At 37.9% G+C, this 25,967-nt stretch overlaps 2 protein-coding genes across 2 annotated transcripts; both read right to left on the minus strand.

Annotated features, from left to right (window-relative positions):
• Window positions 1-1,170: 1,170 nt before the first annotated feature.
• Window positions 1,171-20,566, minus strand: LOC140921758 (transient receptor potential cation channel subfamily A member 1-like). The gene is made up of 30 exons (XM_073371762.1): window positions 19,748-20,566; window positions 18,176-18,370; window positions 17,908-17,998; window positions 16,923-17,098; window positions 16,289-16,396; window positions 15,550-15,658; window positions 14,964-15,061; window positions 14,616-14,663; window positions 14,072-14,257; window positions 13,557-13,745; window positions 13,033-13,119; window positions 12,806-12,891; window positions 11,995-12,156; window positions 11,266-11,380; window positions 10,941-11,110; window positions 10,550-10,634; window positions 10,117-10,173; window positions 9,554-9,637; window positions 9,051-9,121; window positions 8,329-8,467; window positions 7,314-7,337; window positions 7,092-7,172; window positions 6,439-6,605; window positions 6,047-6,107; window positions 5,556-5,621; window positions 4,877-5,053; window positions 3,937-4,005; window positions 3,237-3,347; window positions 2,209-2,324; window positions 1,171-1,766 (listed from the first exon to the last, which is right to left on the minus strand). Exons 2-30 carry the CDS (start codon window positions 18,368-18,370, stop codon window positions 1,616-1,618), a joined length of 3,279 nt encoding a protein of 1,092 aa, XP_073227863.1. The 5' UTR covers window positions 19,748-20,566; the 3' UTR covers window positions 1,171-1,615.
• Window positions 20,567-21,044: 478 nt separating this feature from the next.
• Window positions 21,045-23,769, minus strand: LOC140921801 (3-oxoacyl-[acyl-carrier-protein] reductase FabG-like). The gene is made up of 5 exons (XM_073371800.1): window positions 23,750-23,769; window positions 22,554-22,828; window positions 22,034-22,334; window positions 21,664-21,886; window positions 21,045-21,569 (listed from the first exon to the last, which is right to left on the minus strand). The coding sequence occupies exons 1-5, from the start codon at window positions 23,767-23,769 to the stop codon at window positions 21,171-21,173; spliced, it is 1,218 nt and encodes a 405-aa protein (XP_073227901.1). The 3' UTR covers window positions 21,045-21,170.
• Between the last annotated feature and the right edge of the window lie 2,198 nt (window positions 23,770-25,967).

The following is a 25,967-nucleotide window of genomic DNA, read 5'->3' on the forward strand; positions in this document are numbered from 1 at the left end:
ATCTCAAAGGCACCGCGATTGCAATATGAGTGAATTTTCTTGGAATAGGCACATCCTTTGTAACTACTTTCAGTTACGCGGCAGAAGTGTTTGACACCCTTATGACTTGGAGGGTTAATGCGGGCTATGGGTGTTAAATTGGTAGCGTAAGAGCATAAGAACATAAGAGTTTGTATCCTGGGTTACGTTAGGAGTTTCGGGACAAAAGAGGCTGCATGATTTCACTTTCACTTCTGATCGCTCTCGTTGTAGAGTCATCGATCTGGTGTAGGTTTTTCTTTCACCCTCCTTCCCTCTTTACACTACTGTAATTTACTTTTCCTTGTGTGAAAGCTCGCATCAAGTCACCCCTGTTCATATTTGTATTCATAATAGCTAAATGCAGTGCATATTAAAACTTCAATATTCAGTCAATATCCAATATAAGATATCAATCAAATGCCCGGCAGTAGACCCGACATATCGTTTCAATTATTCTAGCTGTTCTTGTTCAATTTCCAACCATTTTAAATCAAAACAAGTAAAAAAAAACTCCAAGTTCGAAGACTTGATCTAATGTCACTAGAAAGTGACTATAACTAAGCGTACATATAGGAAAATAAAATGAAGGTGGCTTGGAAAGGATTATGTCTATGAGTCATTGCGACTCAAATGTTGTGTTCTAAGAGTAAACAATAGATTTAAGGTACTAACCTTTGCCAAAAACACCCTGGGTTTTCCTTGTGCATAATGAGCTGATTTTTCTTTGCAAAGCACTTCAGTTGGCAGCAAGTCTGGACTCTCTGGATATGTTGCTGCCTGCACCACCAGCAGTCAAAATTCCAAGAACTCTGGAGACTTGTTCGCCGTCACGAAAAAAATTAGAAGAAGACCAACTTACTACAACGATAACATCGGTGATGAGCCGTAATTGTAAGTATTCCTCCCCAACCGAAAAAAAAGACTTGGAAATTTTTGTTTGTCAAAAATTACCTTGGAGTCTAAAACAATTTGAGTCCAGAAACTAAATTGACTTTGGAAGACAGACTAGACATGGTCACGTGATGGAAATAACCTGTTTAAATCTCTTATCAACACCCGCCCATATTCGCCATTTATCTCAGTCGTATCTCGTTCAATGCTAGTAAAGACAATTGAATAAAATAAACACACTTTTTCACTTCAGTGGTCATTTGCTTTATTCTTGTGGTTCCGGATGGATGAATGGATAAATTTCAGCAACGTTATAAGACAACGAAAGAATAACAGATGATGATACCTAACATTGCATTATACGAAAATGTCTTGATGAATAGTTCCTTTAAAGTTCCTTATACACTCGTCAAACAGTCCGCATAAATTATCTTAAAAGTCTTAGAACTTTTGTTAAGACCCATGCACCTGTTTGACAGCCCTTCATCATTGTTAACTTAATAAGCGATACCCACGATTTCGAGTCAGAATTTTTGCCCGTTTTGACACCATACGACCATTACCGTGCGGCATCTTTATGCCAAGTTATTATTAAGCTCTGCAAAATGTTTCTAAGTTTTAGTTTGCGATCACATTTCAATACAAGCTATGGCAGGCTACTTTCCTTTGATACTTTTCCTTATGAATTTTCTTCTAAATGATGCTAAAATCCAAATAGTTGTAATCCTGGCATCTTTGTCGTTTCTTCCTTTTTGCTTTTTTCCTTTACGCGATTCAAGAGCTCTTTTAAAATTTCACGTTGCTCTTTCAATGTGTCGCTCTGCTCTTTAAACATGTCGTACATTTTATCCACCCTATAAAAATGTAAAGATTATGTGACTGACTTACTGGATATAAATTCTGTCGGGTAGATGGACGTATGTATTTTACTGTAGGTAAATATTATGCACAGAGTCAAAGGAGAAAGCACGTTATAAAATATAACACTTGTGTGATGACAACCAGATACATTTTTCGCTCACCATGCGCATGCGTAAATACAAGATTATTTTAATAAATCTTTGCAATCTATTTTTAGACAAAATTTAATCGCTCAGCCTGTGCATATTATCAAATGTTGGTAGGAAAATGCAACATGGCGTGGTTTCAAATTGACGGCTGGTCAATTGATGTCAAGCGCAGAAGCGTCTAGAAAAGAAGTCTCGTTACTGAATTCGTGTTTTATACTTTACATGTTATTTTCCAGTGATACCTATTTTCTTAATTTACAGTATTTACATAACAGGAGTTAGAAACCTTTTTTCTTGTTCATCAAGCTTCCCAATAATTTTAGCCATGCCGGGTGATAACTCTTCTTCCTCTTCTACTTCAGCTGTTTCTGGCTTGCGAAACGACACAAATGCATCAAACAACTGGAAAACGAAAAAAATATAATAAAAAGCACAGAGGATCAGTGTAGTTAAAACCAGAAGTTATTGCCACTATCTCCGTTCCTGTCAAATTGTCTTTCTCATAGAGTCGATTATATGAAGATATACATTATATTGTCTTTTTTAACTTACGAGTCTGCGTCTTCTGACAGTATCCTAGGGAGGGCGTGTCCATTTTAATGAAACCTGAATATGCCCTCTTTGTATGTAGAGATTTAAATAGTCCATACTGAACTTAAGTTATGGGTCATGTGATTAGGACCCAAAGAGCTACAAAACTCGCGTGAGCTCCTCCAATAGAGAGGAAAAGTCGTTACGTCATGTTGCCATGGTAGCAAAATTTTTGGATGACAACAAACCGAAAACGTCACTTAAAAAGTGAATTCGCACTGTTTCAAATTTTCTGGGGTTGAATCCGAAAGGACCATATCAAAGTTTAGAAAAAGGAAAAGAAAATTTTTGTTTTGTTTTCACCTACTCCATAGAGCGGTTTTCATTTGAGTGTCGAAAAGTAATTGGTTTTGCACTTTCTACACGATGCGATTGGCTTAAAAGATTCGCGCCACCTTTTCATCCAATCAGAAGTAAGACCAAAGCCAATTGTGACGCGCTCGCATGCATTTTCCCGCGCTTTGCGTCAGCCACATGTAATTACTTCGAGTTTTGATTGGTTCAATGTATTGTCTGTGTCCTATGTGATTGGCCAGAGTAATTACTTTGGTTTTGGTTTTACGACACTCAAACGAAAACCACTCTAAAGGCGCGTGAAACTTGGAATCTTGCAACGACGGCTAAGAAATGGTTACCATCGTAACGTGACGTCATACTTCTCTCTATTTTAGGCCTTATAAGGGTTATTAAAGACAATCAGTGTTAACACTTGTTAACAGTTACCTTTGCCTTGATTGACTGGGCGTGATTCGGAAATTCTGAATAGCCTTCAACCTGAACATGTTTAAGGAAAAACGTAGGCATAGAACGCTCAATATCCAAGAGCATCTGGACCTGAAAGACACCACAACAACTAAGTAGGTTGAGAAACGTATTATGATCCGGTTTGCATTAAGAATTTACTATTTCTTAATGTGTTTATAGTGCCTGAAAGCCTAATCAGCCTAGAAAAATCGTCATTTTGACAGAAACAGCGGAATATAAGGCAACAACAGAACCCAGGGAAAAACGACGGCCAAGCAAAAGGCTGAGAATCTGGGAGTTACGAGGCTCGAAGAATAGCTCAAGTTTAAACCTATGGACAAATTTTGGGTTCATTTCTAGACATTTTAGGTAATCTAAGGAGTGAAAACAATCAAATATAAGCCACAGAAGTAAACTTAAAAAGATTCTATACAATCAGCCCCTCTCCCCCGTCCTCCCCGAGGTTACATTTCGTTTCAGATAGTTTGACATGACATCTCTAGTGTTAGTAGTGGCATTTATTTTCAGCGTTCAGAAATCTCTGTTTCAACAATGAAAGAACTGATACGCCATTTTTCATGTGACACAATAAACGTTTCCCAGCGGTTTGTGTACCCCTCAATTTTTTCAATGGAGGAGAGCCTGAAAAGACTCATGTTCAGCATATTTATTAACTTGCCTGCAGCACATAGCGATCCATCAAGGCATTTTGTTGAATTTTGTCAATGTCGCCCACAGCAAGACCAACCTAACACAGATTAAGCATAAATATGTTTCTCGCACTTTAAGAGCGTTAAATTAACTCAGTTTTAAGATTTTTTACAAACCGCTAGAGGTAGCGCATTTTTGAGAGATTACATTTGTTATCTGTACTGTAAACAATCGACAGTAGATCTTACGTTAGATTTTGTACATGAACAAGATGAGAAGTAAAGTTCTCAAAGAGGAAATAACATCGATTATGACACTAGATTATTACACCATTAGATTTACTCGGGCTGTCACCTTTTCCAGTCAATGCTAATCTATGCACGGCTCTCGTCGAATAGCAGGGAGTAAAAAGAAGCCAAATAACACGCGTGCGATCTGGGGAAGAGGCAGTGGCGACTCCTCTCTCCCCAGTCCCCGCGCGTTTAACGCATCAGTTGTCATGATCACTGGACATTACTTTCTTGGCGACTGAAACGGGCTAAGTCAGTGTTTAAGACCCCAGCAAAGAAATAAGTCGTTTTCTTAGACTGGCACTAAAATGTGAAATTGTATTATTCTAAGTGTTTGTTCATGATCTAAATTAAAAAAATGTAAAAGGCAATTCATCAGCAACTCTATTTGCTGCTGGAGGATGAATATGACGACTTACCCACTATAATGTTATGATTTAATTAATATTGAAGTGAACTGCGTGACTAATCATATTCGGTCTTAAACTAAAACAGAATAAAATTCGTTAGGATCCGAAAACACCCTATACCTGACACTACGAAGAAAATAAGAATTGGCTTAAGGGATTTTCACTCTCATTCTCGTGCTTTCAGAGAGCGATCAGCTTTGCTAATTTTTCTAACAAACCACAATGAAACGTATTTATAGCTTTGTAAAATCTTAAGGGTTAAACTCACCAACATGTTCATCAAAATGATTGGCATCGCAAGCACGAGAACAAGAAACAGAATGTTGGTCAGAGTGGGGAATGGAAGCTTTTCCCAAGGCACGAACTCATCATGGTAATTTAACTCTCCCATGGTCATCACGTAGATGGTCATCAATGAATATTGTAGTCTTTCAGTAAACACGCCCTGTACATCAGAAAAAAACCACCATGTTTACTTTTGATGAGTTGCGGGTAAAAAGCTGGCAACGGAGCCCACTCAGTGTATGTTAATGATATGCTGACGTGTTCTCTTGAGTTGCATAACAGCACAATTTCTACCTTTCTACACTAAAATAAAAAGAGTCAGTCACTTTTTGTTCAAGCCGGGTATTATATCAGAAGAGAGAACATAATTTCTGAAAATGGTAATTTATCAGGAAATTCAGCAATGTCATATGAGCCATATAAGTCGTATGAGCTTTTTTAATCAAGTTTAACAAGGTTACTCCTTGAAGAAATTGCAATACACTGTCCAAAAACCTTTCAGTGTTCTATATAAATAGTAAAAACCCTTTCTTGTCACAGTAATAGTTTATCCTCTACTGTCTTGTAGTTTTTAACCAAGGATGATTAGAATTTTGGCGGGGAGAAGAGTCCAGTGCATCAGTTTTGAATGTCATTTTGAACAAAAGACTTTTGGAACTTACTTGATCCATAATCATGTAAAATGTGGTTCCAAATGCCATCACAAATAATAGCCACAACAACGTTACCTTGACAGAAACAAAGATTAAAACATTTGTTTAGTCACTAGTATCTTATGCGTGTTTCATTTAATTATTTTTAAACATGTTAATACATAATCAGCTATCCATTAAAATCAGGTGCAAACAATTTTAGTTCAGGACTGCAAGCAAATACGCGTTGTCTGTAAAGTGTAGGTAAGCTTTCTGCGAGTTAGTTGCACTTTTTAAGGGCTTTGCTTGCCATGGACAAGGAAGTAAAGGGATAATTTTAAGCAAAACACGATGCCCACCAAGCAATAAACCAACATCGTCCCTGAGAGAGACGTTACCAACATACCCATAATCCTTAAGTGTCAACTGGCAAAGTGTTAATGACGTTTGTGGATAATGAATTGTCAAGGAAGGCCACATACTCTACAAGGTCTATAAAAATGGCACGATTTACTTCTCACCTTGAAAAGAGTAACAAACATGGTGGTCAGCATGATAACGTACTGTCCATAGGAAGACAGCCTGGAAAATAAAGATCAAACAGGTAAACTTTGCTTTTAGGGAAGTTTGTTTCACATTGGAACCGGAGAGATGGAAACGGCCTTGAAAACAAATGGTTTATTTAAATCACAAATTTTCCCTTTTTTCACGACTTTCTGTATCGAGCGTTTTTACAAGACGTCACGTCCGCCATATTGGTGAAACGGCGGCCATTTTGGTGTTCCTGTGAAACCCGTCCTGTGGGAGGTGGCCTTTCCTTATGTAAAAACGTCCTTAATTTATTTCAAACATTTGCATAGCGGCTGGCCACGTGAGTGAAAACGCTCTATAAATACGTTAAAGATTTCATTACCTTCTGAAGTAAAGAATGAGATTCATCCAGCCAAAGAACAAGGCCACTGCACCAACCTGCAGTTTATAACCTTTCTTACAGTCGCACGGGGGAAGGACGAAAACAAAAGTAGCCACGTAGCAGATCCACTCCACCAGGTTTAAAAAGCTGAGGACATATGCCATACGCTGTGAGAAAGATGTTTATGTAAGCGCAAATGTATGAAGCAAGAAAAACGTTTTGAAAACTGAAGACCTTCTCCCTAGTCATGGTCAAGTTGTGTAAAAGGAAAAAAACCGGTAACTTCTTTATTAGTTTAAGACCGTGGGCATTGGACAATCTGCGGGAATTCGCAACCTTCCCGCTTTGTAGACCAGTTCTCTATCAACTAAGCTTTACCCATCGCAGTAAAAAATTGATTAAGTGTTATGTTACTAGAAAGCCACGTTTGAATGGTGATTTATGTTTGCATTTTTTTTTTCAGTTTTCATGGAAATGGCGCTACAGCGGTTATAATCTAGCTTTGTTGTTGCCACACTTTTTCCCAGCCCCTCCCCCCAACAAGCTAAAAAACATAAATGTAAAAGGTATTAAGACGCGTGACTTCTCAATCTTTATTAAAAGTCTTAACATTGGGCGAAAGGAAATAAGGACGTTTTGCGTAGAATACTCACTTTGCGAATCAATGCAATGACGTGCTTCGCCATCAGACCCGTAGTCACTATCAAGACAGCGACACTCAGCACTTGAGTCGTCTAAAAACATGTAAAAACACAGTGTCTTTGATAAAACACACAAGGGTTCGCACCATGCCTTTTAGTTAAGAGGCTTAGGGTACGTCTGATCTGACGGGCGATTTTTACGTCATGAAGAAGGCAATGTATTTTTTCACTTACCAAATCTGAATACCTGCAGCTTTCCTGCAGGGAAAACAAAATAGACCTTTTTAGCTGGTATGTTTGTTTTCCTCCATTTCAGACCATGTGTTGTTACCCCAAAGAACTGTACTGCATAATTCGCCTGAAAACATCCCTTGGTCTGAATTGGGAAACGCTTTCAATTTATCATGAAACTCCGGGATTGCCATTTTGGGATAATGAAAAACACACTTTTTGAACATTCTAACGGAAAATTCGTAGGTGTAATTGGAACTATGTGTTCCATTTTCGAGTTTTCACCAGTTTCAGACTCGATTCACGGCTATTTGAGAGGGGAACGAGTAGAACTTTTGTCAAATGGAAGACTCTCCTCGTCCAACGGCCTTTCTATCGAAGTTTCCAAAATATTTTGGTAAACAAAAAACGCCCACAAGCGCAAAGGCAGTCAAATTTCCACTGCTGGAATAAAAAAAGGGCTCAAAATTATTTTTTTTAACTTGATGACATTGATAACCCTAATCAAACTTTCGGCATCATAATCATAACAGTGCAATCATAACAACAGCCCTTTGTCATTCAGGCAGTTAACCAGGGTTTTACTGGCTGCTGTCTGATTGGCCAGAGCAGCGTCACTTCTTACTAAAAGGACTAACGCGGAGGTGAACTGAGTATCGGTCACAACGACCACATGTGTGAAGGATCGTAATCGTAATCATATACACCGCCCCTAGCAAAACTGGAGCTCAAGGTTTGTGTTGCGTGTTTAGCAAACTCTTCCAAACCTTTGTTCTTTCGTTTATTAAATGTTAATCGGAAATCTACTTTGCACCTTCGTTAAGCTGTGCACTAGGGCCAGGAGCCTGAGGAAGAGTAAAGATCGCCCTTGGAGAAAGAAGGGAATGAAGGGGAAGGTTGTATTTAGTGGCGGATAGTAAGGTTGAAACTGGAATACTCAGGCGAACGTTTTAGCACTCTACTACATCTTAGTTACCCTTGACCCACTATTTTTCACGGTGAAGAATGAAGAATGTACCTCAATGGAAATAAAAGTCCCGTTACTACAGAGGTTCTCCACTCCACCTCTTCCGTGAACAGCAAGAGCCGTCAACGGGATTATAAAGCAGAAATAAGAGAGCAGATTGACGGTAAATGTAATCCAACCATATTTTTTCCTGTAAAGAAGAATAAAAGAGAAATTAAACACTATTCTTACCGACAAAGTGAGGAAAGATATTTTTAGATAGTTTACTGTTACCAAACCTTTTTACTTAAATAGTTTTTTGGTCTGAAAGGTGTGGTTTATTATGAAGCCATAGCAATGGTGATATTTTCACATGTGAAGATAACATGCTATATTCACATTGGGAAGATATCAAGTTTTCGCGCGAAAGCTCACTTGGTATTTCATTGATGATTTTATAATAAATAAGCCATTTTCATCTCCTCATCACCACTATTGCCCATTACCATTATTGTGTAATTATCATTATTATTATCATAATCATTATCATTAAGACACTAAGATATATCTTGGTGCCTCTAAGAGGCGTTCAACTAGTAAATACGTGACAGTGAACTCTCTCTTAACGGACACCTCTATAAGACAGACACCTCGCGAGATCGTACATCAAGAGTTGATCTCTGCCTTTATTGCTTAACTCTCAATAAGACGGACATCTCTCTAAAACGGACAGACATTGCCGGTCCCAATAGTGTTCTCCTTAGGGAGAGTTGACTGCTCTAGCTCCATCTTACCATTTGGTATCTAATAACTCATAACATATGACATGGGTCAGACATCTCTCGCGTCGATGTAAAGCCATTGCCTAGTATCACAAAATACATGCATAAGCAAATTAGCAAAAACACGCGCATTTGATATCGCAGTATAAGTGTCACATTAGAATCGAACCTCTCCTTACCATTTAATGCAAAGTCGTAGGTTGAATGTTTCTTGAAATTCTCATAATACTTCATTTCTGCCTGTTGTGACTTAAATTATTCAGACATTCATCATGAACATAGTTCTAACCAAAGCCAAAAGGTATCTGAGACATTGTACTTTTAAGAAGAAAACTGATATGTACGATCTATTTACCGTTAAGATATACTTAATAGACGAAATAAACAGGGACGCCGAAGAACACCGCTGCTAATATAGTCAGAATCAATTTACTCGTGAAGTGCAATGGTGGGACCGGGACAGAGAGCAAGCCCCCTGTTCCTAAGCGCAAGGCTGTGCATATTATGACATTTACCTCAATGAGCTGCATTGATTTTCTGTCGCCTTTCAGTTTTTCTCCAGGATAGTGCCCTTGAATTAGATTCAAGTTATATGTCATCTAAATAAAATACAATTCATTGACTTAAAATGTCGTTTTGATGGGTTCGTTGCTAAAGAATCGACTTCTATTATGGTTTATACCTGTTTTCAATCTTCCTTTTGTTTACTTCTGTTGTGCTCACCATTTTTGTCACTTTATATATGTTATCTTCAGTTGATCTTTGTTTTTCTACCTTAATGTTCTTTGCTCGTTTGCATGATAAAATTTGTCCAGATTTTGAGAAGCCAAAGATGTTTTTGAGCATTACTAGATTTTTTTTTGCGGGAACTGAAAACAGCTGCATGTAGATAGTTCTTCTTGAGCAACCAACACTGCTCAGTATTTAGGATGGACATGGGGTTCCAGGCTCCGGGAAATCTTGCCTTCTTGTCATGCATAACTTTAATTTTCATGGTCATTTCCTGCCCACTTAGAAATAGTCACATGAATATTGCAATATAAAATTTACTTGGTGTGGGCAGGGATGATGTTCTCACCATATAATCCTCAGATTCAGGATCTCCTCTCTCTTCCACGCATTGATCCAAAAAATCCTACAATTTAAAATGCTTGTTTATATAACCTGTTTAGCTTATAACTTAAACACAGACATTGCAATAGGCGTCTTTTGTAAATATATTAATAATAGATTATTTTATGATAAAACGTAATCACGACAAACTTAACTGTTGAAAGCCAAATTCGGTTTGAAGTTGAACTAGGAGTTTAAATGAGTTTTAACGAAATAAATATCACGTTTCATAGCAGGTTGAACTCAAGAAAGAAATACAGCCTGCGAAGAAGAACTTGACATGGAACTCGGGTTATTCCATTCCCTCTTTGTATCATTACCTTAAAAACATTTCTACTCACATGCGGCAGTCCGCACTGTGTGTATCTGAGTAAAGTAATAGAACGCTCATCACCTACCACAACCACATCTGGCATCCTTTCAATCAGTTTCTTCATCAAAGGTACGAGACCAGTAGAACACTTACACAGCACTTCTTCCCACCTAAAGATATTTAACAAATTAGATACACTGTTTTTCTGATCTTATAAACGGCCAGAGTTAAATTTCATGATTGAGCATTGATTAGAAGGCAATTAACCATTTAACAGTATTCCAACTGATTTGTCTTCAAGAGAAGCTTATGAAGCTTATGAAGTAATTAAACAAATTGATATTGTATTTTTTGATAAACGTAATGAACATTTTCTTCACAAGTTTAGTTCTTTACAAACTAGACAGACAGCATTGCGGCTTTTACGCGAAATGGAAAACGAATGATATAACATTAAATCAAAGTTCCCACCTTACCTGTCATGCCTGGCTATCACTGATGCAACATCCTTATGCTCTGACCTGACAGCAATATCCAGGATATTTTCATGGTCGTTGTTCATTAAAACTTTTGCCTTCAGATCTGTCAGAAAAAAGTTCACCACAACTGGATGGCCATTGATCGCCGCCAAATGCATAGCAGTGTTCTGTGTAAAGAAGGTGGTGTTAAACGTTATCATAGTTCCAAATGGTTAATGGTTATGCTGTGACATTTCAGCATTTGTAGGAAAGCTACGGGATGCCCCATTCATAGCCTTAAAGTTAAATGTTTTTCTATCCATCTTTAGTCACGTATCAGTACCTTGCTTTTGTCGACATCGTTAACACAGTCCTCGTATTTTTTAACCATCACCTGACAACAGGCCAGTGATCCTCTCCCGGCAGCATAATGAAGGGGTGTTCGCTCATTGTAATCTCTACAACAAGAACAAAAGCATATAAGCGACTCGAACATAATGTGTATGCGTAGGTCAGATCAACGTTGCCTGTCAACGTGCCAACGCCATATAAAAAACCCTTTTTTCAAAAGGGTTGTCCTTCCCATAAAGACTGATTCAGGATCGATCTTAGTTAAAAGACACCTGGCTTGTGAAAAAACAAATTTTATTTTTGTTCATCAGATCTGAAAAAAATGTTGACAAACGTAAAGGAAGTCTCAGTTTCACCACGCCCTAGGGGTTCTTTGTTTTGCCTCTTTAGAAGGAGACATTATTGCTTGTAAATAGATCTTGTAATTGAATAAAAATATCAATTCATGATTCAAGCAAGGTCTAAGATTGCTCCGCCTTTAAATTGCTATCATAAAGCCAAATATGATACATCTTAAAGCAAGGGCTACTGGAGGGAACTTTACAAATGTGCATGAGCACGAATAGCAGCACGAAGAATACTCGATGCTGAAAGAGCAACGCAAATATTGACTTTACGGTTACATTTTATGATAACACATATGAAAACAGATTTTTTATAGATTAGAATAGACTAGAAATCGGCAGTAACAAGTGGAAATGATATGGAAGTATTAAAACACCTTTGTATTACGGCGCCAAGCATCAGGAGCTCTTCAGCTGTGCTGTCGTGTCCCTCTGCACAAGCGAAGTGAAGCGCTGTTTTTCCTTGACTGTTTTGCATGTTAAGGATTTTAGCATTTTGGTTTTCCATCAGCGCTACAGCAGCGTCCTTCCAACCATATCTTTAAAATAATAAATAATGAAGAAAAAAAATTCACACGCTAAGAAAAAAAAAATGAAATAAGTAAGCAGGGCGAGTTTGAAATACCAAACAAATTAAGAGCTGCGCATACAATGAAAACATTTTGGGTATGGTAACTCTACGAGACACAGATCGTAAATATACGCTATTGATTGCCTTAGTCTCTACCTTCCACCACAAAAGGTCGAGAAAAAAGAGAAGAGAAAAGCAAACATTGTTTACTTGTTTTTCGTTTAGGCCAATCAAGTGCGCCATGCATCTTATCGAGACTAAGGGAATTCTTCCTCGATCGCTAGGCAATCAAACCCACTAACAGATCAATACGTGACAAAATGTTATAGACAGCACAGTCAGGATAATTGAGATATAAATCAAGAATCAAATGTTATCTCTGTGCTCACTTTTAACAACGGCCCTCTGCCATTTACCATTTTTTAAGGGAAACGAAACTGCAGCCTAATGACAGGTTTATTGTTTCCGAGCCAACGTCTCTGAAACATAAAGGATGTTTAAATCCGATACAATCCTACTGATGTACTCTGTTTCCTTTGTCACACTCTTGGCTCATTCACTGACTCAATTTTTGTCGAAAAGTATGTTCATTTGTAAATGCCAACTGGGATTCCTACCTTGCTGCTACGTGAATCGGAGTATCTAAGCTGTTCGATAAGACACTTGAGGACGTCCTGTTTTTAGCTACAAACAACTTGATAGTCTGTTGAAAGAGTGGGAAAATAACTTCTGCGGTAAAACATAAAGGTAACTCTCGACCTGTGACATTTTCTTAAATTTTTTGATGCTGTACTAGTAAGTTTGAGATTCCTGCGATAAAATATAACTATAAAAGTAACATCACCTTGACATCTCCCCTTCGGGCTGCGTAGTGAACCGGCGTAAATCCATCTACGTCTTTTTCAGTGATGAGAGCGGCAGCAGCAGGACTCTGGTTAAATATACATCATAATTATGATTATACCTCTCACGTCGGTAGTCATATAGTACTATTGTTTTGTGAAGGAGAACTGTTATGCATAATTTAAAAAGCCAGTAAGAGTGTTTCATCACGTATAAATCCTAGATGAAACACTTACTGTGAGTTCCTTAAACCGCTTCAAAATCTATTCTCTTCATCAGTCCAATCATCGATATTTATGTGAGCTAAAAGCTCAGCCGTGTTTTGTTTTATTTTCTTTATGAATTATTCATAAGTTTTTAAAATAGGATTTGTACATCACAACTGGGTGACAAATATCAGTGTTTTTTTTTATAGGTATGACTTGCGTTGAGGTATTTGACTACTTGAGGTAAAAGAAGAGCTTCACTGTCTAAAATAAAAGAACCTAGCCCTCACACACTCGCAGTTGCTATAACAACACTCACCTGCAGTAAATATGCCATGGATGTTGCATCACCCACTGCAGCATGAACCACAGACTTGAGCATGGTATCCCGGATGGTGACGTCAGCACCTTTATTCATCAAAAACGTAACCACACTATTTGCGCCGTAACTCGCTGCTAAGTAAAGAGGTGTACGCCTCTCGTCATCCTTTGGATCAAGTGCCGCTCCCTACAGATATATACATGGAAGTAAAAACCATTCAGTCTAAAATACAAACCTGACTGAAAATAACCATTGTAAGTGTTATTTAAACAGCGTTAGTTCTTATCTCACAAAAGAAAGTGAAGGCAACCTTTATGTTCGTTTTATCCCTAGCTGACAGAAAAATGCATCTCTTAGGAAAACCTCGGCCTCCAGCCTCGAGAAGTATTCCCATACATTCACCATATTCTCAACAGAGGCCTCTCACGATATTGAGTGAATCATTGACATCCCTGCTCCCCAAATCTACCTGATATTTTCCTTTGGTGAAAATATGAAACAAAGGCACTCACATTTTCCAATAAGAACTCCACAATGTGAAAATGGTTTTTCCCCGCAGCGAGATGAAGTGGTGTCTTGCCTCTGAAGTCGACAAGCGTTATTCTACAGATTGCGGGGTCTTTGCTGACCAAATATTGAACCATGGGCATCGATCCTTGTTCGCAAGCCATGTGAAAAGCTGTTGTTTTGTCTGATCTCTGTCCATTGTACAGAATAAACAGTTATCTTATGCACGGCGTAAAAGGCGTCTAAGCACGAAGAAGCTCGAAAGTCACACGAGGTATTCGATAAGAAAAATAGTAACTCGAGTGGTTAACCAATTAGAGTGACTGTTTTCCCTTGTCATGTTATAAAAAATTATGTATTTTTAATACGTCGAAATTGATCTATTATTTTTGTGATCAGAACCCTGTACATTTTTGAGTAAGGCACGTAGAGACATCACAGTCCATGTTACTATCTATCCAACGCAATAACAGTTTATGTCTACTTATCCAGAACACTGACTTAGTGAATTTTTGTTAAGTTCTTATTAATTTACACGTGAAAGTTTACCTTCGGTTGCCGTACGCGAGCTCCATATTCCACACATAACTCCACCATCTATAAAAGTATACGAGATAAAGCAATATAAAGCAACAGGCAGAGGTCCTTTACTTATAAACAATTTTTTCTTCCGTAGTTCAAAAAGCTTCATTAGACTGAAATTCAAATATCCTTTGGCTTTTGATAAAGTAAGAATTCCTTTTAGCCACTATGTTAGCACGCATCTCCCTAAAATGATTCCAATTTCATGGTTTAAATCAGGATTAGCTAACAAGTTTAATTTGATATGAGGGAATGAGGTGCTTTCTTTACACTAAAAGATCAAGTTTGGGGATTCACCGCCTGGCAGGGAATTACCTTTAATACGCCACTGTTGGCAGCCAAGTGAAGAAGAGTGCTGCCATCAATGTCAGCATCATACATGAAATCCTCCACAGAGCCTTTCTGTTCATTAACTGTGATTACAAATCCAAAAAAAGCATGAATATTATGCCCCATTACACTAACTAAACATGTTAAATAAAACCAGGTTTTAAAAGTTGTAAAACAGACACGAAAAACTGAAGAATAGGCTTTCACGAAGGATCCAAATAAAATTCAACATGTTCTGTAATTGCACTAAATATTAGCAATCAACTAAAGTCAGTAAGAAGCTTTTATGAAAAAAACAATGTAAATCGTTTTTAACTGAACTTAAACTTTGGTGTGAATGAGGCTTTAGCCTGACAGATTTTTTTGTCAGATATAGCATTGATTATATCATCTAATTTAAAACAATGTCATCGCAATTCGAATCTGAACTTGAAAATTCACTTTCACTTATTCCTACCGCAAAGTGATCATAATGGCCGTAGGAAAAATATTGACCTTCCTAGGCGTAAAAAAGGAGATAAATACAACAGTTGCTGAAAATTTCTTCCGTAAAATTAGTTGGATAACTTACCAATCTGCAGCAGATAGCGAGCAGATTTGCTGGCTCCTCTTTCGATAGCTCGGCCGATCGGTGTCATCCTATCATTATCCAGTGGTGTGAGCCTGGCGTTATGATCAACCTGTGAGGCAAAATAATACAGATTAACCACAGACTTGGCGGTGCAGTCACTCTTCTCTGCGACAAAATGACAACATAACTTCTTACTAATTTCCAAGTGCAATACCAGGTTTATTGGTCAGACCTATACGTGATGTCATGCAACAACTAAATTTTTGTAAATACCAGCTTTCAAGTCATGGACGTCGAATAACATATCCAAACTGACAAACTGCTTAAATATTTCACTGTAGTTATGCATGGCTTGTTTCTTCGACAGAAGATTTATAAAAGCAGGCTCCCTCAATCGTTTTCCTTCTTATGCAAGACCTCAAATGAGAACAGTTTTGTTTAATTGACTATAATCTGAATGCTGTAACGCACAAGAATCCCAATAAAATAGCTGCTTCAGCTCGCACTGGATGTTAGCATAGTTTAAACCTTGCTTTCATCTGCTCCATTACTCAAATTACTGCTTCTAGTAGACCGGGTTCTCATTTTTGACTTGTTCACGCTTAATAAACTTTATTGTTATGTAAAACCCCCTGTTAAGGTACAGATATGTATAAAGTACATCAAACTGAACATCGCAAGTCCCAAAACTAGAGATGGTAAGAGCCAATTGTTTGATGTATTATCACACAAATCTCACCAGAATCTTGCAAATTGCATCATTGTCCATGGCAGCAGCGAGATGGAGGGGCGTGGCAGAATTCCTTCCGAGACTATGAACGTCACATCCACCACGCTGGAGAAGAGTCTTCAAGGAGGTAAACAAAGTGAAAGTGTTAAATCCACAGTCGTTATAATACTTCAAAAAAAACTTTCTAATACTTCAGCTCCTTTTATTTCTTAGAAACGTTTCTTAGAAAATTGGTTCTTAAGTTAAAGTTCTTAGCAAGTGCCTATAGTTTATCTGCTAAGACCCTTGTAGCAGTCATCCATCATCACGTGACGTGTTAGAGTCATCATTTAGAATGTAATACCCAAGTCAACAGATCGCTTCCCAAAACAAGAATAACAACGGGGCTTGTTCTTGCAGGTTCAATTAGGGCACAGAAAAAAGATTGGGAGAAATTAGGACATCATTATTGTGCAAATAGGGCAAGGAAACAAAGTTATCCCTAGTTTTTACACAACTCATTTGGAGGACTAAAGTATTGTGTTTTTTTCTTTTTACATTCTAAACCCTTCTGAAAATTTCTTTCACAAACACAGGTCCTCACAATTTCCAAGTTGCTTCAGACAATCTACTTCCCTATAAGAAAATAGCCTAGGAAACTCACTAGGACCAGTCTCTGACTCCCAACATGAATAGCAGTGTGTAGAGGAGTATCACCAGCGTCATCAGTTAGTGTGACGTCAGCATTGTATTCCAGTAACTCGTCAACAATCCGGAATTGCTTTGACAGGATAGCAGTGTGAAGGGGCGTTTTACCGGACTTGTCTTGACGGTTTATATCTTATGGGTACAAAAACACAAAAAAAGAACCAGTCAGTTCTATATTAGTCCCTTGTAGTATCAGGCCTTTAGTTAATAATCAAGCTTAGCGTTGTGCTACATCTTTGTAGCTTCTTTCTTCCTTGAATACCATTATTGGTTGCTGAATCCCCGTCATTGGCTTCAATACTGCTCTTGGGCAGTGATTTCCTGTAAAACTATCTATTATACTTTTCAATGTAGTTCTCACATTTACTGTTGAGTTTATAATTCGTGTTTTACGCGTGTTGTTCAAAGCTCTGGAAAAAAAGTACCTTGTGTCCCAACTACTATTAAGGCTACTATGCGCTAAGTACTTTCCTTTGGTGCTCTTTTAAGTCTTTTTTTGCTTTCTTTTTCACTTAGTTCTCCTTTCGTTCACTGCTGTTTACCCTAACCACGCTTGATACAAACCTCTAATATTTTATTTTTTATTGTGAAGTAGCTCTGCCATTGATTTTGACCTGTTATGTTTCAGTTAATCATTCGGTAAAATATTTTTTGTGGAAGCCTATTCCTTATAAGCCTTGTGGTTTCCTTTCGACTTTGGTTTTGTATTATATTTGTAATATCTGAGCAATTTTTCGTTATGTATGCATTTGCAAAAACAATAACGAAATCCCCTTGTGCAACCATTCAAGTCAGAGCTACCTAGCAATACTTTCCTGTGGTTCAGTTTACTAAAAAACTGACTTACTTTTGAATCTGTAGAGTTAAAAGCTGCCGAGCAGATCGTTATTGTGGTGTTGTACAAGGTGGTTCTAACGTTAACACCTACATATGGCACTCACCGGTATTCCCGGCTTTACTGATAACTCGGAATACCTCCTCTTCATCTCCAGCGAGGATAAGCTGATGAAGTCTGTCTGTTTTAGGGTGTTTCTACACAGCAAAAAAAAAAAACTTTATTTACAATACATGCATAATAAACCTTTCCTTTAAGATCGAAGATCGTTTCAAACTTAATTAAGAGGCGAGCTCTGATATACTTAGCTAACTGATCACTTGTTTATACAAGAAAAAGGACCCGTTACTTTACTTTATCTTTAACCTACTTACAACAGATTCTGAAAGAACAGCGGAATTCTCCTCCATCTTTTCGCCGTCATCCATTGAAAGCTTGCTAACAGAACGAGATCTCTTCCGTTTTCTTTGTTTTTCGCCGGCATCGTCCTTTACCACTACTAAGAGTTCCTTTTCCTCCGGCTGCGAGTCATCGGGTTCCTGGAAACTAACCTTCTTTCCTTTGTTCATCTCAATAAATGGGAAAAGGTTTATTATTCTTTCAAATAAGACATATGTTTATTAGTTTGTTAGACTAGAAATTTATCATTGCTACTACTCATAATCAGCTACATGTAATTGCTAACGTAAACTACAATTAAGCCTTAATCGGTCGATTTTATCGTTCAGATTTTCTCTTAGCAGCTCATAGTGGTTATTCTTAGTCCAAAGTCAGCTTCCAATTTGAATATGACTGACTCTCTCAATTGGAAGCGACAACATTATGCCATATAATTACTATATAATATCAACCTTCAGAATATAAAGTTTGGGAATCTCAGTAACACAAAGGTCAATGCTTTGTGCACACTTAAGAAAAAGAAATCTGATTATCACTTTACACTCTAAAGACCTCTAAATAATAGAATTTCATCCAAGGTTGCTTACATAACATGAATTGTTTTAATAAATTCGGGCTCTATAAAATATTCATCATTGACTATTGCTTTGAATTAATTTGAAAGGTCACGCAATAAGATTTGATCCAAATTAGACTGAAGAGTAATTGAAATAACCGGGTGTAACATAACAAAAATCCATATTGTATTTGTTGGTTACACTTTATCATTGAAGTGACTTACACATACGGTTAACACATTTAAGTTCATTTTGTCAGACCATGCATGTTGTAATAGTAATTCACGCGATACAAACTAATTGAGCGTGTCGTACTGTGTCAATGTTTTATTTTTATCAACTTAAGCTTTGCTATCCTTGAGGTATTTTATGCTTCAACCCTCCTTCCTGTTCGTTTGAGCAAGTTACTAAAAAGGTGTTTAATATCATTACCGATGGTTTTGGAAAAGGCTAATGAAATCTTTATGCGCGTTTTTAACCCAAATTCAGTGTGGTCTTAAATTTTTACTCTAGAGTCGCACCACTGAGAAATTCATCCCTGAATAATGGCGGAAAAGATAACATTATAAACAGACGTTGGCTTGTAAATTTGTGCATTAGAATGTTTCCTTGCAGGTAAAATTTAAGTCTCCGACTGTAAAGAGTTTTTATGATGGTTAATAAAGGGAAATATGCTGAGAAAAAGCTGATGTTCTAACTACTCTGTGGACTTTTCAAGTCTAAACTTTGTGCGCCACTTCTGTGGTTGAAATGCTATCGAAAGTTAAGTGTGACTTTTTTACTAACACTGATCGCACTTATTCTTGTTTGATACTTTGCAGATCGACTTTTACCTTCTAAAAATCAGTAAAATAGACATAAAAGCAATTAAGATACACGTTAACGTCCTGTTTCAGTAAATACGATTCAGTAATCGATAAGCGTCACACAAAGTTTCTTGTTGTTCACGTTGTAGTCTTAATGTCTCTATGAACAATAAAACGAACTTACCTTCTAAGTTATTAGTTCAAGTGTTTCTATGAACTGAGACGGACAACGTTTTCGTCTGCTTTGATTAGTGATTTATATTATGAGATCTAATCTCGCCAGAAATGATTGCAAGCTTATGATGATATTCAAGTTGCACTTTTTGGTTCACTGGTTAACAATAAAGATTATTTAACATGCATTTTACAAACATGACTGTGTAATTTAGAACCTTAGAGAAAAATTTATTCGTGTAAAGGAAAATTGTAAATAACGAATGCCGGCGTTGACCTGCGGAGTGAAAATAAAGGGTGGACGAGGGAAGTAAGATGAAAATGTTCCAGTATAAAAGATAATATGTTATCTTTGTTCTAATTCAAAAGGGTTCATGATCAGTCAAATAAACAAGTCAGGTTATGGTTCTAACTAATGGCACCCCTGCAGTTCTTTAATAAATGATTATCAGTTCACATAGTTCCATATTCCTTTTGGTCCGGTTCCTTAGCAAGCTCTATTTCCATAAATGTCGTACTTCCAAAAAATTCTAAAAATAATCCTTTTACATCTGATAAAATAACATCGAATCTGACGAACAACAGTTCAGTTCCATTCCAAACAAAATTGCTTGTTTTCCCTTACTTACGAAATAATTGACATTCTGAAACTCGGCTTAAAGAAATTGTTCACCTAACCTGCGTGCCTCGTGGTAATACCCCGCCCTTTTGTTAAGGTCCTTGTATTAAGGCTGCGTTGTACATTTTTCTTCTTACGTGACGTTGCTTAAAGCAACAGCAAAGCATCTGTTTATTCCTTGAAAATATGATAGATAACCCCTGACCTTGTTAAAGCTTTGTGAATAACTTTAACTTCAGAAGGCGGCGTAGCCGAATGGTCAGCGCGTCGGACTCGCAATCCGGCGGTCCCGGGTTCGAGTCCTGCTCTGGTTACTTGCTGGATTTGTTCTTGGTCGTCCCGAGTTCAAATCCTCTGCCACGCTTGTAAATAGCCAACTGGTTGCCTTCTGCCAGTTGGGGTTTTTAATCCTGTTATGTTGTATTTGAATTAGTTGCTTCTAAGTATTTGAGAGGAGTGCATGTAAACTTGCTGGAAAAGCTGAGTGCACCTTTCAATAAAAACAAACCTTTAAACCTTTTTAAGTTGGCCCACAATTCTTGTAAAACAGAGGAAAGGAGAAATGTCAGGCAAAATGGCAGCTTCCAAACAACACCTTAAATCTAGGGTAACCGTGAAATCGTCCAGCAATATTAAGTAGTGAAATTAAAAAATATATATACCCCCCCCCCCACCCCCCACTAAAAAAAAACTAACAGCGCTTTTGTCTTAGAACTCAGTTTTCAGTGGCTAAAGTGAGCACCCTTAAAAACGAAGTTTAAAAAACTGCAAATAAGCACTCGAAACTAATGTTCTTATCAAAAGCACGGAACTACTATTGATGTAAGCTTCGGCCTCCGTCAACAGCTATAACTTGGCCTGTGATATACTCTGCGGAATCACACAAAAAGAAAACCGTGTTGGCTATGTCAGCTGGATCTCCACTTCGTCCAAACAGAACTTTCCTCAGAGTTTCCTGATGTTTTTTCGCTCTCTCTTTTTCATCGACGGACATTCTTTCCCATGGTCCCTCAGGCCAGAGGATGCACCCGGGAGCAACACCGTTAACTCTGACATTTGATTCAAACTCCTTAACCAATGATAGTGTAGCCATATAGAGGCCTGCTTTGGAGATACAATAGACTGAGTAATTAGCCTTGGGTCGCACTCCGTGGATATCGCACAAGTTTACAATGCTTCCTCGGCTGGACTCTCTTAAGAAAGGATGTGCAGCCTAAAAGTTAAAATATTAATTTCGTTACAAAAACTAACTTGAAAATGATAAATCAGAAGTTTAAAACGTTATTTGACATGGTTGTCCAATATACCTGCGAGAGAAAAAATGGTGACGTTAGATTAACTTGGATTAGGACTGTCCACTCCTGTTCTGTTACTGCATCAACGCGTGTTGGGAAAAACTGGGAAGCATTATTCACCAAGACGTCAAGTCTTCCCCACACCTCCACCGCTTCAGTGATGACCCGCTGGGCAGTTTTGCTTACATCAAATGATAGATCAGCTTGTACCAGCACGGCAGAGTTCTGTCGTTCTCTATGTGAAGAAAAAAGGTTATAAACATCGATATATAGCACGAGATTATGGTTGAATAGAAGCATTCTGTGGTTTGTGAAGGTTAGTATGTAATGATAAACTGAAGAAATATTGTAGAGCAACATGATTGCAATAATGTTTTTCTACCTGTTAAGTTTTTGGACCAGCTTGCTTGCCTCTGTTTCAGACTTGTTATAATGAACCAGTTCGTTATATCCTCCATCGTGTAGTTTTTTAATGATGGAAGCACCAATCCTCTTGGCGGCACCCGTTACCAAAGCAACCGGGTGGATCTCAGTTGTCAAAGGTTTTTCAATGCAATTGGGGATGCTGCCTTTAAATCGATATATGGAGTGACTTGAGACAGGATCTGCTAAGCATGGAATGTTTTGCAAGTCACTGGCGTTAGCATGCAGGGAGGTATTCGTCGAGGATGGTTTAATCAAATCTGTCAAAAGGTGTTAGACTCAGCTGGAGGCTTGCCAGTTTCTAGGGTCATTTTATTAAAAAGTGGCTCCCCATCTAACATCTGATATTCCCCTTTAAACCTGGGATTCATTTTGCAACTGTCCCCTTGCTTATAGGAATGCTCAACCGAATGCATCAATCATTTGCAGAAAGCCTTTGTCTTGAACTGTGGAAAACAGAGAGCAGAAGTCGTCTTTACCACTGATGTCCTTGGCAATATCTCGGAGAGACTTTTTCTTTTGTGGATGAACAAAGTTTGGAGTGACGTCAGCCAAAGGAATGATCACGTGAGCTTCCTGATGGGTTTCAGGATGAGGGACGACGAAATGTTTGCCCATCGATGAACGGTTAAGCACGTATTCCATGATTTTGTTTTCATAGAAGGCGATGTCTAAGTCAATGGTTACAGCGCTTGAATTAGGTTTTCGTTCTCGTTGCATTTGAAGCTCAATGTCAAGTAAAACCAGTTTCAAACTGAAAAGAAGACAATGTGTTTAAGAATAATGCTTGAAATAGTTATTTGTCGAGCATTCGTTGTTGGTCTTTTTTGAACTTTCCCTTTAATCTATGATTTTATTCAAGAAAGAAATTCCTCCTTGAAGTATTAGATCAACATCTTATTCGTTACACTTTTTTTTCAGTTTGCCTCCATACTTATAAAATATATCTGCAAACTTAAGAGAGACATTCAGGTGAACTATGCCGAGCCATAGTGAGGTTTCTGGTTGGTAGGTGCTGAACGTCTGAATACTGACAGCTTAAAAAGTAATCCCATTTAGCTCAGTCATAAACGATACACATTTTTCATAGCATCTATAAATGCAATCGTTACAACTTACCCCGGATACGACGAGATAGGATAGCTAAAAAAATGAATTCGTGGCAGAGGAAGTGGTCTGCACCACTAATAAAAACAGCAGGATCAGCTAATGGTACTAAATTGATTGACTAAGGGTGAGTACCAAATACCGTAAACGCTCGAATAAGCGCCCCGAAGAGCTTGTCCAAGTTTCTGAAGGTCAAGAGGGAGGAGGCGTAAACTAGAATGGGTCGCTTAAAATCGTCCTACCATCATTGTTAGCTTCCAACTTGGACTACGGTTAGAGGTCTTTTCGCTGGTTTGTTCAAAGGCCATTTTTTTGTTTCGGCGAGTGCACCTTCATGATTTTAGCATCAAATTGACTCGAGAACTTCGGAGAATTCTGGTGACACTATCCCTTCACATCAGCCTGCATTCGGATAACGTTTCGTCAAATCAATAGGGGTTTTGCCAATCTGCCACGTTTGATTGTTGAGGCCTGCGGTTTTCGGTTCTGGGAGATGGAGATTGCTTTTTTGGTGTAGTCTTCAACGGGCCTCAACATTATTATACTCTGAATTGAATGGGAATTTTACATCTCGCACATGTCAACCATACTGTAAAGAAAAGTAGCTCATGACAGCAACTGGCTCAATAAGAAAGCTACGGTGAGAAGCTGCCCCGAAAGCAACGGGTCAACCGGTTGACTTACCTAGTAAAAACAGGACAATAAATAACCTACTTCAAAACAGTTTTTAACAAGTCTTTGCAGTTACTGTCGAATTAATTATATTTAGCACGTCCTTGAAACTTCATATATTCACTTTCTGAATTATCATACTAACAATGAAAAGTTACTGCTGTTTATTTTGGACGCCACACGACCATGGAAAATTAATTATTTAACTTTTACTCTGTATTAATGAAAAACTCAGTGGCAACAGTTTGTCTCCCGTTGATCAGCTGCGCCAGCAAAGTGTGAAGATTCAGCATCAGCATTAAATAGAGCGATTTTTTTTATATTTCAAAGGGGATGAATTTATACCAAGGGATGCTTTTTTTTTTACACGTTCGTATTTTGAACGAGTTTTCTAGCTCCTCGATGTAACGTGTCAAAATAAATGATTGATCGATTGATTTGATTGATTTTGTCAAAACGGCAGATAAAATTGCAAGGGGCTGGACCTCGGGGCGGAGCCTCCCCGTAAAATAATTTTTTGAGCCCCCCCCCTCCCACCTCCCCCGGGGGCAAGATACTTCCAGCTGGTATTGATAAGCATGATCCAAGGGGATTCTAAAAATTTAATTAAAACTTGATTATTCATATCAATAGGCAAAGAAACGGTTACTAAGTTTAAAAAAAACCACACATTCCAAGCCCCCCCCATAACAACCAAAGCTTCCATTTCTTCCAATGATGTCGCGTCGTCGCTCACTTCAGAGGGAAAATTCATTTTTCATGAGTTCAAAAATGGATCGCACGCGTTCACAGTAGAAGTGGGATAATTTCAAATAGGGATAAAGTTTTAATGTTCAAGACGCCTGGCATTGCTTTAAAACGTTTGGTGCCCGATATAAGTGAATAACATTGGCAATGTTTCACGAAGCTACCACGCTATTCGAAAATTGCACGATTATTCATGTCCACCTACTGCTGTTACTGAAAAGGCTACGCGAAAATCCGCCGGGTAATTCCAGAAAGGTAATACTGAACCAATGAATTTAATGACCGCCGCAAGATAGAAAACACGCTAATAAAACGTGCTTTGAGCAGACTGCAATTCGAAATCACGTCCTCATAGTTCAAGTTTGCTTTCAGTTAAGCAAAATAACAATAATACATCAATCCCCTATCAATCAATGTTTTCGAAGGTTTGGATATTGGACGGAAAAACTGTCAAGAACCATCTTGTTTCAACTACAAGGGTAAATCCCCTTTGGGGGCTTAACAAATTTTGCTGACCAGTAGAAAATATAATTATTACTAACGCAAAATCCTCGGCGTATCACATCAAACATTCAGTTTTTGAACTAATCGAAAGAGTTCGAACGGCCATCGAACGAAATCGAACCCGAGTCTGAGACAGAATGAGAAATGCCTACCTAATACAGTGTAAATAACATTGTAAAGGAAGTAGTTTTAAAGGTTATGAAATTAAAGTTCTCATTTCAATTTTGTATTGGATTTACGCAGAAGTTATTCTGTTCGCAAAAGTTTCCTCTTTTTTAAATTTTATATAATTGGCAAACGCTGATTGTGAGAGAAGCGACCCAGCCCTACCCCCGCTTGTGCCAGCGTTTGATCCTCCGCGATGGTTACAATCAATTCGTTCGCTGGAATAAAAGCCTGTGAGCAGGCTAATTAGAAGTCTGCAGTAATCGTACCTTGTGGACATTTAGATTTCTGTTTGAATTCCAATTTTTTTTATTACATTTCATACACCTTACCATGTTTAAAAACATAGCTTATTTACAGGTCGTAAATCTTTTTCAATTTTGTACAACACGCAAGAAAAAAAATGAATGACGCAAAATCTAAATATTGTCATGTTTCCTTTGTTACACTATTTTTAACAAGAATGTATTTTATAAGAATATCGAGGCTGAAATTTGCCAAATTTGAAGAATATCTTAAGAATAAACCATAGGCTTAGAGTGAGGATATAATTTTGTGTGTTGAAATCTGTAAATGCAATACCAATAATATGTTTTAACTTAATCCTTTCTCTAAACGGCAAAACCAGCCAACAAAACGAAATAACCTGCACTAAATATAATTCATGCCCCAATAAATTCTAAAACGGAAATGTCATA

The sequence above is a fragment of the Porites lutea genome, chromosome 12 (assembly GCF_958299795.1).
Source record: "Porites lutea chromosome 12, jaPorLute2.1, whole genome shotgun sequence".
Classification (NCBI taxonomy): domain Eukaryota; kingdom Metazoa; phylum Cnidaria; class Anthozoa; order Scleractinia; family Poritidae; genus Porites; species Porites lutea.